This window comes from Podarcis bocagei, assembly GCF_964188305.1.
Source record: "Podarcis bocagei genome assembly, chromosome: 9".
NCBI classification, from domain to species: Eukaryota; Metazoa; Chordata; class Lepidosauria; order Squamata; family Lacertidae; genus Podarcis; species Podarcis bocagei.
The window spans coordinates 25,417,566-25,433,875 of record NC_138134.1 but is presented as its reverse complement, the minus strand read 5'-3'; the positions used below and the strand labels follow the sequence as shown (position 1 = coordinate 25,433,875).

Sequence of the window (16,310 nt, the reverse complement as noted above, 5' to 3'; positions counted from 1 at the left end):
GGACGAGATGGTTGGACAGTGTTCTCTAAGCTACCAGCATGAGTTTGACTAAGCTGCGGGAGGCAGTGGAAGACAGAAGTGCCTGGCGTGCTCTGGTCCATGGGGTCACGAAGAGTCGGACACAACTAAACAACAACAAAAATTCTGTATTGATTTACTATGAATGTTTGTATGTGATGCCAATAAAAGGTTTGATGATGATGATGATGAATCTTCCGCTCATTTTGGGGGGTGTGGGGTGTGAGTTATCTTATCAGTGAACATTTTAGGTTGCATTTGTTCTTGTGTCACTCTGTTCTGTCTTAGTTAGACCACACTTGGAATACTGTGTCCAATTCTGGCCACCACAATTTAAGAAGCATGTTGACAAGCTGGAAGGTGTGAAGAAGAGGACAACCAAGATGATCAAGGGTCTGGAAACTAAGCCTTACAAGGAGCGCTTGAAGGAGCTGGGTATGTTTAGAGGAGACTGAGAGGAGATATGATAGCCATCCTCAAATATCTTAAGGGCTGTCACATGGAGGAGCATGCTTGTTTTATCATGTTCTGGAGGGTAGGACTCAAACCAATGACTTCAAGTTGCAAGAAAGGAGATTCCAAATAAATATTCGGGGGGAAACGTTCTGACAGTAGGAGCTGTTCTGCAGTGGAACAGACTCCCACAAGAGGTGGCGGATTCTCCTTTCTTGGAGGTTGTTAAACAGAGCTTGGATGGCCATCTGTTCATTGATGCTTTAGCTGAGATTCCTGCATTGCAGGGGGTTAGACTAGATGACCCTTGGGATCCCTTCCATCTCTATGATTCTGTGAAATAAATATATAATAAATATAATACAGATTTCAAGAGCAGCTCAAATGCAGTATCTGTGACTGTCCCAAGAGCTATGTGTACCTCCTTCCCATACATAGGGGAAAGTGGTTTTAAACTTGGGCTAAAGATGTCAGTGCTTGGAATGAACTAGTTCACTGAACTAGCTGAAAAGTCTCTGAACTACACGTGAAAGTAGTTCCCATAATTGCTGCGTGAATTAGTGGTCACTTAAGTAATTTTCCGGATAGAACTTCAATTCATCTCCATTCCATTCCCCACTTGCCCTGCAGAAGGCTTAGACTCTTACTTTTCTTTCAAAAAGAAGTCAATTGGAGTTGGAAAGCAAAGCGTGGAGGCAGCTTTTTATGACTTATTAGGCAAATACAGAGTCACTGTTGTTGCTAAGGTCATTTAGTCACTTAATCATGACTGCCAAGTAATTAGAAAGAAGGGGTGTGAGGCATTTCTTGTATCATCCCTGTTGAAGAGTGCAGTCGTACCTCGGAAGTTGAACAGAATCTGTTCTAGAAGTCTGTTCGACTTCCAAAACATCCAGAAACCTAAGTGTGGCTTCTAATTGGCTGCAGGAAGCTCCTGCAGCCATTCGGAAGCCACAGAAGCCCTGTCAGACATTCAGGTTCCAAAGAACATTTGCAAACCGGAACACTCACTTCTGGGTTTGCAGCATTCAGGAGCCAAAATGTCCAAGTACCAAGGTGCTCGGGATCCAAGGTACGACTGCATCTCTGTTTTCCGATAGCAGTACCTGTTAGGTACTTGTGTGGCTGCCATAAACAGGGCAAGTCTACTTTTGGACCCTTCAGCACAGTAGTTTGTAACCATTCTGAATGTTGAATTCGGGGGGGGGGGGGAGAGGAGGGACAACACTGATAAACATTTTATAAGCTAAAATGTTCATTGCATGTAGAGCTATAGCTCACTTGGTAAAGCATGAGACTCTTAATTTCTGAGTCATAGGTAAAAAGATCCCTGCATTGCAAGGGGTTGGACTAGATGATTCCAACTCTACCATTCTCTGATCCTATTAACTTGAACTGAACTAGTTCCGTCTTGTATAGCTGGAACCTGAACTAGGTCCCTTTTTAAATTAGCTTTCTGAACACCTGAAGGGGTACATGGGCAAAAGAAAATCACTCTGCTAGGCAGACACCATTTTAGATGATACCAACGATGATGCAATAGCAACATTTTTGTATGTGAAATTGCCATCATATTGTGGTGTTTGAGTTAATGATCAATATCTGAATAGACAATAGTAAACATCAACTTTCTGGCAGCTTATGGTTGGCATCACAATACAGATGCACATATACATCCAGCCTGCATTTTCAGTTTCCAGCCAAGCAAAGGAATATGCATGCAAAACCTGCTTGTGACTACATCTCTGTTTTGCTGGGCTAGGTAACAGTGCAGAACTCAAATGCAACATAGCTTTTAAAGAATACCACACACATGGAAGCTTCTTACTTTGGTTGTGCCAAGCAGCCTGGTGCTACAATAGTGCAACTTGCATCATCACTCTGCAGGTTTGTAAGTTCTATCATGTTGATCATCACATCATTTGTATGACCTGGAAGTTTGGGAAGAGAAGAGAGTATCTTCTCCGCTAGGTTGTCACCATGATGACCAACTGCTCCTGAAAAAGAATAATCCATTGACTTAGCAAAAGGTTTATTACGTGAAATGAGCATTCAGAACAAAACAAAATCATATGACTGTGTACACAAGGAGAACAGCTGAACGATGTCAATATTAAAATGGAAAAGAAAGTGAATTTTAGAAGTTGACCATTTGGAAGACAGGTATTCAAACAAAGATCACCATAACTGTATAAAATGAATTCACATTCTATTCACATAGCAGAAAAACAGTAAACTAGATCCTGGTGTCTAGATCTCTTATATACAACCATGATTTGACAGTAATTGGAAAGCTGGAGGGGGCCACTAGGGGCGCATTGGAAGATGGCCGACAATACCATCTCTCCGGCCCACACGAGGTAATTAAGAGGCTGTTATGGGAGTGTGCAGCCTCCCTTGTTGCCCCAAGGGAATGGGGAACACTGCCCTTGCCTGCTGTGCCCATAAATCACCCCCGGACTTGAAAGAAGGGGGTGAGGGCACTAGGCAGATGCCCTTGTGTGGACTCCGGCTCTCCTGGATGCTGTCTCTGATCGCGCACTATCTGCAGCAATTTGAAATAAACAATTAGAAAGAAGCAAATGCACATATTTCAAGTGAAGAATGGGGAGTGAAGACTGCTAATTGAAGGGACCTCTGTGAAAGAAGAGTGACGGGTTGGATAAACAGGAATTTATCATGAGAAGATACATCAAAGGTTTGGCATGTCGGCAGCGGGACTGGATGGGGGGGGGACTTTATTTCTTTCTTCTATGTGATTAACCAATAACCACCCCCTAAAGTCAGAACCGTCATGTAATTGACATAAGCTGGATGATTTAAGACTGTGTGGAAATGAATTATAACCAAAAGTCTGCCTTATGGAGATCAAGAAAAGAACAAGAGCTTTTGGAATGATGCAGCAATAAAAACAGAGTCGCCATTTTGGTAGGTTCTGTCAAAAGATTTACAACCGGGAGGAGGAATGGATTTGCTTTCATACTGGATTTCTGGCGAACCTCCTCAGAGGACTGAGAAGGGAGCGACAGACCTATGAAGATTAACGACGGTAAGAGTGCTTTTATTTATGGAAGCGATGATATACAGAAACCGTCTGGATATGGCTCTTGGACGAATGGAAAAATCCACACAGGATTACAATTTATCTTAACCCGCTTGTGGAGACCATCAGAGGTCACAAAGAGAAAGGAAAAATATGTGAAAACAACAAGAAGAGATGTGGAAAACAACAAGAAAGGACTGGATAGAACTGTGAACATTATTTGGACAGATTTGTGGACATTAAAGCAGAAGCAAGAAGATGATTGGATCCCCTTCGGAACTTGAAATATGGGTACCCCCAACAAAAATTTAAAATTCGGCTTTGTAATTTGGAATTTATGTGATTTGATTTGATTTGATTGGTCGGTTAATAAAAATTATTTTTAAAAAAAGTAATTGGAAAGCTGGTTAAATCCTGGCAGATGTGCACATATCGCAGAAGTATGTTTACACTTTAACTGGCATCTCAAAGGTTTATTAACTTGGGATGGATTTGAAATAATCTACAGTCTCCAAGACTGCCTTGGCAAGCCACTTGGATTCTTCCATAATGTTATCACTACTGCATCTTTCAAGGAAGATGGGAATTATGCCCTCTCTTAAAGTGACTCTAACCACCTTCAGGCATCTTACTGAAAGCTCATCCCTGGAAGATTTCACTAGCCAGGAAGAGCAGGAACCCAAAGTACAAGATGTTTCAACCCTTGAAATTACTTGCCAACTGTTCAAGTTACGCAAGCTGAAAAGTATCCATAACAGTGTAACAAGACAGTGTTTAGGGGCACCTGTCTCCAACTCTTTAAAGAACCACAATATCCACGTTAGAGTAAATACAAACTAATATATCAAAAAACTGTAATACCTTGGTCAAGCTTGACTCAATAGGCCTATAATCAGGCATGGCCAAACTCGGCCCTCCAGCTGTTTTGGGACTACAACTCCCATCATCCCTAGCTAACAGAACCAGTGGTCAGGGATGATGGGAATTGTAGTCCCAAAAAAGCTGGAGGGACAAGTTTGGCCATGCCTGGCTTATATAGTAGCCCAAACTTGATCAGATAAGGAGCTATCCCTGACAATGAAGTCATTGCCAGTTCCCTCACCCACATATAACCTTCCCTTACTCCAGTACAGAAAACCAGATTTAGAAGAAGAAGAAGAAGAAGAAGAAGAAGAAGAGGAGGAGGAGTTTGGATTTGATATCCCGCCTTTCACTCCCTTTAAGGAGTCTCAAAGCAGCTAACATTCTCCTTTCCCTTCCTCCCCCACAACAGACACTCTGTGAGGTGAGTGGGGCTGAGAGACTTCAAAGAAGTGTGACTGGCCCAAGGTCACCCAGCAGCTGCATGTGGAGGAGCGGAGACGCGAACCTGGTTCCCCAGATTACAAGACTACCGCTCTTAACCACTACACCACACTGGCTCTTTTAAGTGTTTCCTAACATATGTGTTTGGCGATTTCATTTGAGGCAGGTGCTGCTCCAGCCAAAGTGGCTCTGGTGTTTATGCTGAAATCTAGGAGCCTTAGAACACTCATTTAAGACTGCCTCCACCAACTCAGGCATGTTAGTGGTTCCGTTCAGAAGTTCCTATAGTAGCGTACAAAGGTTAGTATTCTTGTAACTAAGGGGAATAGCTTCAAGAAGAAACAAACTGTCAATCCCTCAAACATCTTACCTGTCAAATCTAATGTCCTGTCCACAAAGATGACAGAAGCTCTGTGTTGTGCAGTTTTCCTTCTGGTCTTAGCCTGGGCATAATTTGCCAGATCCCCTGCAATTATCTTACTTATTGTCCCAACAGCAAAACATTCCTCCCGCACACTGAGGTACTCAAACAAGCTGTTGAAATCAGAAACCAAGGACCTGATCTGAAGCTGCAACTCTGAAGACAGAGATGAAAAATCAACATCACTCAAGTGGGAAATTTTCTTCTTCTCCGGTCTAGCTTTATTGATCCGAGTCAAATCCTCAGCCATCAAGGGGAAAAACAAGGAGAAGGCAGGTGCTACAAAGAGATGAGGCGAGATGGGTGCCAAGAACAAAGGGGCATGTTGAACCTCTGCAGTGTAGTTCATGTTTCCCATCCACTGGCAGAGCTTCTCTTCAAACTGTTCAAAGACCACCCGGCCGGCACCTTCAACCTCAGTAGTGCCGGGAGCGTTGTGGGCCTGCAAGTGCACCGCATGGCTGACAGCTGTGAAAACCACACAGTACTGGAAGTTGCTGAGAGTGACAATGTCACGGATGATGTCCACCGTCCTGCCTTTCAGCAAGCTGCCCACCACAAAGACAGCTTTGGGCTGGTCTGCGCCTCCAGATTCAAAGCTGGAAAACTCCTTGACGTTGATCGCCCCGGCCTGCAGCAACCTCCCGGCTCCTCCGCATGCCCAGTGAAGGCTTTCGGCACAAGCAGGGTCCATGAACACAACAGCCCGCTTCGCCTTGGCAAACACCTGCCCCCAGGCTTGCTGGCAGAATTGCGACATCCCAGCAGGGGCTGTGGGAGAGGAGGAGGTAGTGGAAGAGGAAGACATCGTGGGAGAGGCTTGCTGGAGTCCCCCTGGCACTTCTCAGTGGGTACCACTCCAGACGACGGGCTGCAAGGGGTGTCAGTGAGGCAAAAGTGAAAAGAAGCCCTTTGCTATGTGTTGAAGCGGGAAGCGCACCTCCGAGGCCCGTCAGGCGGCGCGGGATACTTAAATCAGGCACATCCTAAGCCACTCCGGCACTTCACAAGCGGGTAGCGGAGTTGACAGCACCGCCGGCCTCCACAATCCGCACACGCCTATCTTTGAAGCGGTCGCGCGGATTCAATGTCATCTTCCAGCTCCCGACTCCAATTGGCCGGTCGGGAAGACCAGGAGGCGGGGCGCTGTTTCGGGCGTTTGTAAGAACGAAGCTCTTTGGCCGGCAAATGCCCCTCTCACCTGAGGGCGGAAGTTCGCCTACCAACCCGGAAGAGCCGCGGAGGCTGAATGGAGCCTGGGCAATGTGTAGCGGGGCGGGACCTTTGAGAGTTGTGTCGGGCGTTTCTCCTACTGTTTTCGGTTCTGAACTGTTCTGTCACGTTCGCCTTATTATTTTTTTAATGACGGTTTTGAAAGACAAAATAGTATTCGGTGGTGTTTTCATGCCCTAGTAATAGGAACTGTAGTAGTAATAGCAACAGCACACCCAGGACTAGCTACAGGTCTCGTCGGCTCGCATAATTGTCTCATCAGATTTAATATCTGTTAAACAATGTATTGTTGAATGTCATAAAAGCTGGAAGCCTGAATTCTGTAGAGACTTGTCATAGTTGCACTGATTAAATGTGCGTGTGGGGGGGGGGGAGGGTGAAGGTTTAACAGGAAAATAATCTGAGAGTTTGAGTTTTAGAGGGGAAAGGATTGAAACTAGTTATTTATAATTAATGGTTAAGGTTGCAGTCCTAGCTGTACCTAACTTCGTGTAAGCACCATTGAGTTTGGTGGGGCTTTGTTCTGAGTGAACAGGTTTAGGTTTGTAGCCTCATTAATTTAGAACATTTAATACCCATTCTTCATTGCAAATGCAGTTCTAGAACTGGTTACAATTAAAACTAATCCACCTGCTTGGTAACATTGACTTAATAAGCAAGTCAGATAAATTGCAACCAGCCAGCAATAGTATAAGCATAGATCATGATCCTTTTTGTAATCCATGGAATAAGAGGAGAGTGCTGTTGTACTCAGGTCCTGTTCACTAGCATTTTATACATGAGACAGGATGGTAAATCAACCTTTGTTTTAATCCAGCTGTACCGTCAGGTAGAAGTCCTTGAACATATTAAAATAAGCATGTATACCTACACAACACTGGGAGTGTTATGAACAACTAACTTCAGCAAAAAAAAGGTATGCAATTCTTAAACCTCTACAAAAGTCCACACAATCCAGACTACAAACTACAAAGCACTACAGGAAGACAGCAGGAACAACAAAATACTGAGATGTATTTCTGGATCTGTTTTTCAAGATGACTTGAGTAAATGGACAAAGTTACAAAGAAGCTATCACTAGCTAATCTGTTCTGGGGGGAAACCTTCTGTTTTCAAAAGTCATTAATGCAAGTCCCTCTCATAGGTATGATTTAATCTGAATCAATATTCATTCACCAGGCCAAACCATTTTAATGCCAGGGTTGAGCCATGGAACAACATGTGAAGTGGTAGCAAATAGAGTATATGCAAATTGTTTCCCCCCTCCCCACTGAGTGTCTTAAATAAATTTATCAACCTGGATGCCTCCCAAAACAAATGGTCTGATATAAAGGCAGGCCTGAAAGCTAGCACCTCTTATTTTAGAAATAAATTGCTAATGCTGATTAAAGGAGCTGACTTCTCTTCACTAGGCCAACTCTACCACAAGCTGAAGACACTGAGGAAAAAGAGCAAAGGGACTTTCAGAATGGAAGGTTGGTAAAGGTTATGTTTAAAGGCACGGGGACTATAGAATCAAATTAAGGTGTTTAGATGGGTGGAAAAGGGAAGTTCCCAGTGGCTTGAGTTGTACAGTCTCAGAGAGCACTTAGCGGGCATAAAACGGCATTATAAGACCCTAGAAATAGGAAATGCCATTCTAACCAGGTGGTGAGTGGGAAACCTGACTGGTACATCAAAACAAAACTACCTTGCTTAAGAATGAAAAGTGCTTTGCAGTAACAGCCACCCAGTCCAATCATATGCCTCAAATCACACCCCCTTTTTGCAAGAAGAGAACTAATTAAAACTGGATAAAAGATAAAATCTTTAAGCATCTGGTTTATTTTAAGTCCCTTCCACGGGGGCACCTTGCAAGTAGATACACACACCTTTGAGAAACAGGTGAGCCGTTTGAGTGGATTGAGAATGCATCTCACGTGCGTTTGTGTGTGCTGAGACGAGTGCATTAAATCCTCTGGGCTGCCCGCATCTGACTACAGCACTGACTTGGTAACTACTTTGTAATTGTGGTTTCAACACTGCTGCGTGTCACAGCTACCCTCAGTGGGGCAGATAAAGAAGTGCTGGCGTGCAAGTGTTGCTGCTCAGGGAAAACCCCACATCCTTTTTTTGGGGGGGGGATCTCCTCAGTTTCCAAGTGCACTCTTGTCCTGGGCAAGTAAGCCCAGCTGAGCACAGCAGGGCTTACTTAGAGTAAGCACGCTTAGGGCTTCCAGGAGGAAAGCGGCGCCCACCGACGGGGCCCAGGCCTGCCCCTTCCCGAGCGTGTCAGTCGCGCAGCGGCGGCGCAGGGGAAGTGCAGGCCGAGGCGCCGTCGCGCTTGCCGCCGCCGCTCGCCTTCTCCGGAGGCGGGGGAGAGAGAGAGGCAGCGGCAGCCATTGTTGTTGTCCTTCCTCCTGCCGCCGTCAAGAATCAAAAGCGGTCGAGGTTGGAGGGGGCGGGGGCGCACTGCGGGACTCGCCTCAGCGAAGCGCAACCGGGCCTTCCTCGTGCGGAATCAGCAGCAGCAGCCATGTCGGCCGGCGGCGAAGTGGAGAGGCTGGCGGCGGACCTGAGCGGGGCCGGCGCCGGGGATGAGGAGGAGGAGTGGCTCTATGGCGGTACGAAGCTTCTCTCAAACCCCACCACCACCTCTTTCCTTTCTTCAAGCTGCTCTCCACTTCCCCACGCCGCCATTATGCTGCTTCCCGGGCCGGGCCGGGCCGCCCCTCCTCGGGTTTCGGCCGGCGGGAAACGCTAGGCCCTGCCCCGCAGCGTGTCCGTTGCCAGGCCGCGGCCGAGGCCTGCTCTTTCGGCGGCCGGCTTTTCGGGCTCCCAAAGGACGGGGAGGCCTCTGGGAAGGAGGCGGGTTGCCCTTCGCAGCGCGGCGCCTTCCCCTGCCCGTCTCCTTAAGGGAGGCTCGGTAGGCCCCGCTGTGGATTTGGAGCCCCATGGGTTGGAAAGCGAATAGGCACACCGGGCCCCATCGGACATTCACCGGGGAAGAGTTAAGCCCCGCTGAACTTGCGCATGCATATGGGGCTTTTTTAAGAAGCCGAGAGGGGGCCCCTGGATGTAGTTGGGGTGCCTTGTTGTGAATCGATTTGGGTCTTTGTGAAAAAGGAAATAAGTCACGGTCTGATTCGAGGGCTCGTGCTTTGGTGGGAGACTCCTCCCTGACTCTCCATGGCCCTGGGTTTTGTTTTTTTAATACTCCGCCCACCAGCTTTTTAATACGTTTTAAGTCGACCACCACCATATCGAGGCATTTCCCTTCTCTCTGGAGTTGACCGAGGCCTTTGGATCAGAAGCGATTTTTGAGCGTTTTGTTGTTATTAGTGGTAAGATAAATCAGGAATACTGGGGGAGTTGGAAGGCTGCCAGCAGCAATGCACCAACCTTCCTGCCTGAGAGACATGGGGAAGCTCAAGGTGTTCAGAAACACACTTTTATTGAGATTGTTTCTAAACAGTACAAAGATAATAAGGGGAAAGTAGAGAGGTAAGGCACTAACTGTATGTCATTATGATGCTGATTCGTTAAATTTGTATCCACCCTTATTCCATCGATCTAGGGGCAGTTCACAACAGAAATATACAAGATAAAAACACAAGATACATAATAAAACAAGAACACCCCTTCCTCTATATTGCTGCTTTACTGGAGGTGTGTGTCCCTGTGTGTTTAAGGGACAAGGCTACAGCTTGCAAGGAAAAGGCAAGAAGCAGGTTACAACTCACTAAAGAAAAAGTACAAAGAAAACACAGCTCACATCTGTTGGTGCAGAATCAATACCTTACCAAAAGCAAATAAACGGGTTATTGGTGGGGCGGGGAGGGGGGAGTTGTCCACTGAAACTTATTGTCCAAGTGCTACACAAATTGCACGTGCTACTGCAAGAAACCCCAAGTTATGCCACCTCTTACATGAAATTGCTGTATGCACTTCAGCAGAGATGGGAAAATATATATGTGGACACCACAGCAACTCTTAAGGATTTAGGGTTGATAACCTTCTAACAGCTATGTTTAGAACTGCTATGGCGAGATTCAAATCACCATCAAAAGTTGGATTCTTTGAAATTTTGTTAGACATCTTGACATGAACGCTCTGTTTTGTATTCTGCCCATAGAAGTGGTTTTGCATTATAATTGCAACATAAGTGATAGGTGTGCTGTAACTTTCACAGCTTCATAACATGCAGATTTAACCAATAAAATTTTCCCTGGAAATCAAACAATGTGAGAAGATTTGCCTGTTGACATTGTACCTGTCATGCATTTTTTTAAAGTACAGAAGATGCTAGGTAAGAAATAAGACAGTAAAGCTAAGTAGCACTAGGAAGTGAGATAGGTTTGCTGTACTTGATTTCAGAAAAGTATTTTTTTTCTTGATAGCAAAACATTTGAAGTAATGGGAAGTAAGTTATAATGGGATAACATTCTGTCTCCGTTATAGTAATAAAAGACTTTCTCCAGTTAAGCAAAATTTTCACGAATCTCTGTACACACAAGGTTTATCTTTGAATATATGTGAGTAATCCAGTTTGGAATATTGGGGAACATCTTTAGTGTATTATGTAATTATTATGGGATTTGAAAACTAAACACCAATACACTCTGTTAAAACCTATAAGCATGGAAACTATTTGGTACAATTTAGAATTAGAGCCTTATAAAACTTAAAAACTTTGAACCCATTATGAATTCACGTGTAGAAGGACTAGTAAAAAGGGGACAATCCTGACTGCAGATAATACATGGTTTGAGAAATGCAGCTGGAATATTTAGAAATGGAATCTGTGCATTTTGTATAAAATGAAAACTGGAAATTTGTGAGGGATTCTTGTTTGTACTATTGCAGTCAGAGATAATTTTGAGGTAGTATTTTTTCTTCTTGTTGCTTTTTGTAGATGAAAATGAAGATGAGAAACCTGAGGAAACACCTGGCAAGTAGGTATTCTTTTATTTGTGTGTATCGTTGTAGCATTGACTGTGTAATGTGTTGATAATACATGGATTTATTATTATTTGTTGAAGAGCTACTATACGATACAATACGTCACGCTGGTGGCGCTGTGGTCTAAACCACTGAGCCTCTTGGGCTTGCCAGTTGGAAGGTCGGTGGTTCGAATCTATGCAACGGGGTGAGCTCCCGTTGCTCTGTCCCAGATCCTGCCAACCTAGCAGATCAAAAGCACCCCAGTGCAAGTAGATAAATAGGTACCGTACTACTGTGGTGGGAAGGTAAATGGTGTTTCGTATGCTCTGGATTACGGTGTTCTGTTGCACCAGAAGCGGTTTAGTCATGCTGGCCACATGACCCAGATAGCTGTCTGTGAGATGAGTGCTGCAACCCCATAGTCGCCTTTGACTGGACTTAACCGTCCAGTGGTCCTTTACCTTTTTTCTCAGCCTAACCCATCTCGCAGGGCTGTGAGAGTATTATGCAGAAGCAGGAGGACCATGTACACTATCCTTGAGGAAGGATGGGATATTAATGCAGTATTAAATAAACATACAGATTTTTATGGAACACTATTTCATCCATCCATGATATAACAAGTACATAACCCATTTTAAGTGGAACTCATTTTCTTATACATCTTAACATCTCATAACTTGGTTAATGTTTTTTATTATGATTATTTTTAAGTGCTCAACCTCCGACTGGAAATGAAGAAGAAGCCGCTGCCGAAAATGGTGTCGTGAAAACGGTGATTGAAACCAATTATTTGATGTACTTGGATTCTGAACAAACTGCTTGTGGTGACTAATGAACTCAAGTCAATGTGTTTTTTTCGCAGGATGTTATTATTACAACATTCAGTTAAGTCAACCCAGGTGCTAAATGATTTGAAAAATCCAAAGCTTGATAGTGCGGCTTCTGGAATTAGGCTCATCTTTGAAAGCCCATCCAATAAGTCAGCTTCACTGTCCTCTTCCCTTTTTTCCCCCTTCTCAACAATGGTGTTGAACATCAGTCAAAAACTGGTACAACGTTATGAATAGATTTAACATGATTGCAAAAACAATTCAGTTCAGTAGGAGTTTGTTTCACCAAGTCATGTGATTGCATTTAACTAATGCTGAAATACTTGCCTTGTTACTGAAAAACAACAAAACAAACTACCTGATACAGATCGTCTTCATACTACATGCACATAACACAACCCCAATGGCTGTTTGTTGTGAAGAATGGTAGTTTTAGGAAAGACCAGCTGGGTAGATAATTAGTATTTTATCCCTTGTCCCAATACCTGCTTTTTTCCGTTGCATTGAAGTTTGGAGCAGTATCAGTGAATAATTTGACAAACTTTGTGGAGGAGTGGCTGCTTAGCTTTCTAATGCATTTGATAGCATTTTTGGTTGATGCCCGCCAGTATTTTCAATGGATACTATGGACATACGCACAAGTATTTCAGACTTCTTTTTATCATTGTGTTATTTCTCATGCAGCTCTAGTTAGAAAACATTAATAGTGAGGATGCTTGTGTCCACATCCATTGTACCGTATTTTTTGCCCTATAGGGCACACTGGCCCATTGGGCGCACCAAGTTTTCAGGGGGGGAAATCAAGGGAAAAAATATGACACACACACACCCACCCCGCAGCTCTGGGAGCAGCGGACAGGCTGCATGCAGCCTGTGCGCTACTCCCAAGACCTTTTTCCTGCTTTTGCGGGAGGTGGCGGAATTCCCCCACCTCCCGCAAAAGCCTACAGGAGCCGCTCACGACTCCTGCGGGCTTTTCAACCAGAAGGAAGAAGGGACTGAAACGGCCAGTCAGTCCCTTGTCCCTCCTCGGTGAAAAGCCCCCAAGAGTGGCACACTCTTTAAAGGGTGTGCGGCTTCTGCGTGCTTTTGCAGGAGGTGGGGGAATTCCCCCATCTCCCACAAAAGCCCACAGGAGGGAGAAGAGACTTGACTCGGCCAGTCAGCCCCTTCTCCCTCCTTGGGGAAAAGCCCCCAAGAGCAGCGCGCTCTTTAAAGGCTGTGCGGCTCCTGCCGGCTTTTCAACCCAGCTTGTGGGGCTGGCGGTGGGGGGAAGCGCTGCTTTCCCCCACCGCCAGCCTCCAAACCAGGTCCGGGAGCAGCAGGAAGGCATCGTTTGCCTTCCCGCTGCCCCGCCAGCTTTGAGGCTGGCGCTGCTTTCCCCCACCGCCAGCCTCAAAGAGCAGACTCTCCTGGCTTCAGCGAAAGCAATGCGAAGCCTCCGAAGCGCAGGCTTCGGAGGCTTCGCGTTGCTATCGCTGAAGCCAAGGAGCCTGCATTCGCCCCATAGGACGCACACACATTTCCCCTTCATTTTTGGAGGGGGAAAAGTGCGTTCTATAGGGCAAAAAATACGGTAAGTCAGTGGCAGAGCCCTTATTGACTTCAGTGGTGCACCATAGTAGTACATATAAAAAGGTTCTGCGGTTGTGAAATGAGCCAGATTTCCTCCTCTTTTTCTCTTGAGATGTCAGTGTTTATCCTCAACACTCAGTTTTCTGCTTAGTTTTTTATTTTTTGGAAGTGTTAAATGATATAAATATTACCCAGATATGAAAAAAGCAGTAACATTATTTTTTATTTTGAAATAATTGTAGTGAAAGTACTCTGTTAAATGTTAGTCTGCCATTGTTGGTCACTTACTTACATTGAATGTAATTTGTAACTGTGATCTTTCTTCTTGTAGAAAACAACAGAGGCCGAGGATGACAGTGATAGTGATAGTGATGACGATGAAGATGATGTTCAGGTCACAATAGGAGATATTAAAACAGGAGCCCCACAATATGGGTAAGCTGTTTGCAGTGATGTGGGGCAGATTATCCTATGCAGATTACTCTGGTTTGCATTGGAAAATTATCAGAAAACCCATATCACTGGTTGGTTGGTTGGTTGGTTGGTTGGTTGGTTGCTGGTGGGCTCAGCATCTGACTTCCATGACACAATGGATCTGATCTAAGGTAGGCAAGTGAATATTCACTTCCCTTGTCAAACTGTAGCAAGGAAACATGTGTAAGTTGTAACACTTTTTGTTTTTTGTTTTTCAACCATCTCGTCATGTGTTTGATCAGGCCAGTTTCATTTTTGATGGACTAATCACACATGGGTTTTTTATAAGTAACATACAAAGCTCAAAATAAAATAAAAAAATTCCCTTTCGGTACTTTGCCAGGTTGACTAATTAAAAAGTAACACAATCCAACTGATTCTAGATAATATAGCTTTATAATGCAACATCTTGGTTTTTCATAATATTGAAAGTCTGCACTTATGCTGCAGATGCTTTGAAACACATGATTCAAAATGGGAATATGGTGCCAGCATGTTCCTCAAATTCTTAGGTTAGGGGTTTTTTGTGCCTTGGATAATGTGTTTACAAAATATTAGGCTTTGTTTCATGTGCAAATAATGGGTGCTAGAGTTGGCAGCTGTCAACCTTCATTTTTCCACTTAATAATACAAACATTAATTTTTAGGTATGGAGCAGCCCCAGTGAATCTCAATATCAAGACAGGAGGACGATCTTACGGATCTTCTGGTAAGCGTCTTCTGTGCTGTCAAAAATAAAAAATAGAAGAAAAAATCAGCATTCTGTACCGACTATCCCAATCATTATTGTACAGCAAGAAATTAGAAAAACATTGAAAATGAATGCATTTATATACAGCTGTAAAGTTATGAATTATATGATTGGAAGAATATTTTTCTCAACAATATTAGGTAGGCTCTCCTGAGAGATGTTCCCAGGGTACCTACTGAAAGTCTTTCTTCCCCATGTATCTGTAGTTATTTCATTGTTTTCAATTATTTGTCAGGCTTATAAACACAGATATGCTTTAATTCTGGATGTAGAATTGTTAATAGTGTGATGGTTCTTATTATAATATTTTGACACTTCTTTGTAGGTGCAAAAGTGAAAGGAGTTGATCTGGATGCACCAGGAAGTATTAATGGTGTTCCACTATTAGAAGTTGATTTGGATTCCTTTGAGGATAAACCTTGGAGAAAGCCAGGTAACAAATTTTGCTGTTTGAATTTTTATCACTGTAGAAGCTTGTCAGTGAGATTGTATAAAAATGTGGGTTTTCCATGTAGCAAATTAGAACTTAAGCCATTAGTCAACTAGAAAGTAGGGTGATCACTATTGCTCAGAACCCAATGAACACAATTTATGGATAAGAAGTTGTGTTGTTAATTTCTTAAATCAATGTGGAATAAACCCTTACTTAAATAAATGAATTTTCATGTACAAGAATATGCCTGTGCATCTTTTAAATCATCGTATCAACAGAGCAGTCCTCTTAACTTGCATAGGTGTCTCTTGAGCATCTGCTTGGAGTTTTCTGCTTTGCTGCAGTTGTTCTTTGCTAGATTATGTACCATTTGGTCAAGTGCCCTCTCCCTTATACTGCAGTTAATTAATTGTCACTGCTGGTAGCTAATACGTGCTTTGGGGGGAGTAGAAAACACCCCCTTTTAGAATGGTTTTCAGCTATGTTTCATTTAAAAACCAACAGCTTAGTGGAGGACTGGGTTATTTCCCTTCCTCTCTGCCAGTTGAGTTGTAACTTTTAGACTGTTTGTGTTTTATCCCTCTTCAGGTGCTGATCTCTCAGATTATTTCAATTATGGGTTTAATGAAGACACCTGGAAAGCATACTGTGAAAAACAAAAGAGAATACGAATGGGACTTGAAATTTTACCTGTTACCTCAACGACAAATAAAATTACGGTAATGAATAGACTCTCTGATTACCAAATTATGGAAATGCTTTCCCTTCTGAAGTTGGAATAGCACTGTATCCGCAGTGAGTGTTAGAAGTCTTTGTGTGGTTCAAAGTACATACCTACCTTCCTTCCT

At 43.8% G+C, this 16,310-nt stretch overlaps 2 protein-coding genes across 6 annotated transcripts in view; one reads left to right on the top strand and one right to left on the bottom strand.

The window, feature by feature from the left end:
* SCFD2 (sec1 family domain containing 2) overlaps positions 1-6,293 on the bottom strand; it is a 157,019-nt gene extending 150,726 nt beyond the window's left edge. The window contains exons 1-2 of one of the 2 annotated variants that reach the window (XM_081208856.1): positions 5,190-6,293; positions 2,300-2,468 (exon numbers count right to left, since the gene is read on the bottom strand). In XM_081208856.1, coding sequence (XP_081064982.1) covers positions 2,300-2,468; positions 5,190-6,048 — 1,028 coding nt within the window. In that variant the 5' untranslated portion in view covers positions 6,049-6,293. The remainder of the gene's footprint in view (positions 1-2,299; positions 2,469-5,189) is intronic. The other variant, XM_081208857.1, reaches the window with a different exon arrangement.
* A 2,471-nt stretch (positions 6,294-8,764) lies between these two features.
* The window catches only part of FIP1L1 (factor interacting with PAPOLA and CPSF1), a 36,130-nt gene continuing 28,584 nt past the window's right edge, over positions 8,765-16,310 (top strand). For 3 of the 4 annotated variants that reach the window (XM_081208913.1, XM_081208912.1, XM_081208911.1), the window contains exons 1-7: positions 8,840-9,076; positions 11,368-11,407; positions 12,111-12,171; positions 14,136-14,239; positions 14,926-14,987; positions 15,355-15,462; positions 16,051-16,181. In XM_081208913.1, coding sequence (XP_081065039.1) covers positions 8,989-9,076; positions 11,368-11,407; positions 12,111-12,171; positions 14,136-14,239; positions 14,926-14,987; positions 15,355-15,462; positions 16,051-16,181 — 594 coding nt within the window. In that variant the 5' untranslated portion in view covers positions 8,840-8,988. Of the gene's footprint in view, positions 9,077-11,367; positions 11,408-12,110; positions 12,172-14,135; positions 14,240-14,925; positions 14,988-15,354; positions 15,463-16,050; positions 16,182-16,310 lie in introns of all 4 variants that reach the window. The other variant, XM_081208914.1, reaches the window with a different exon arrangement.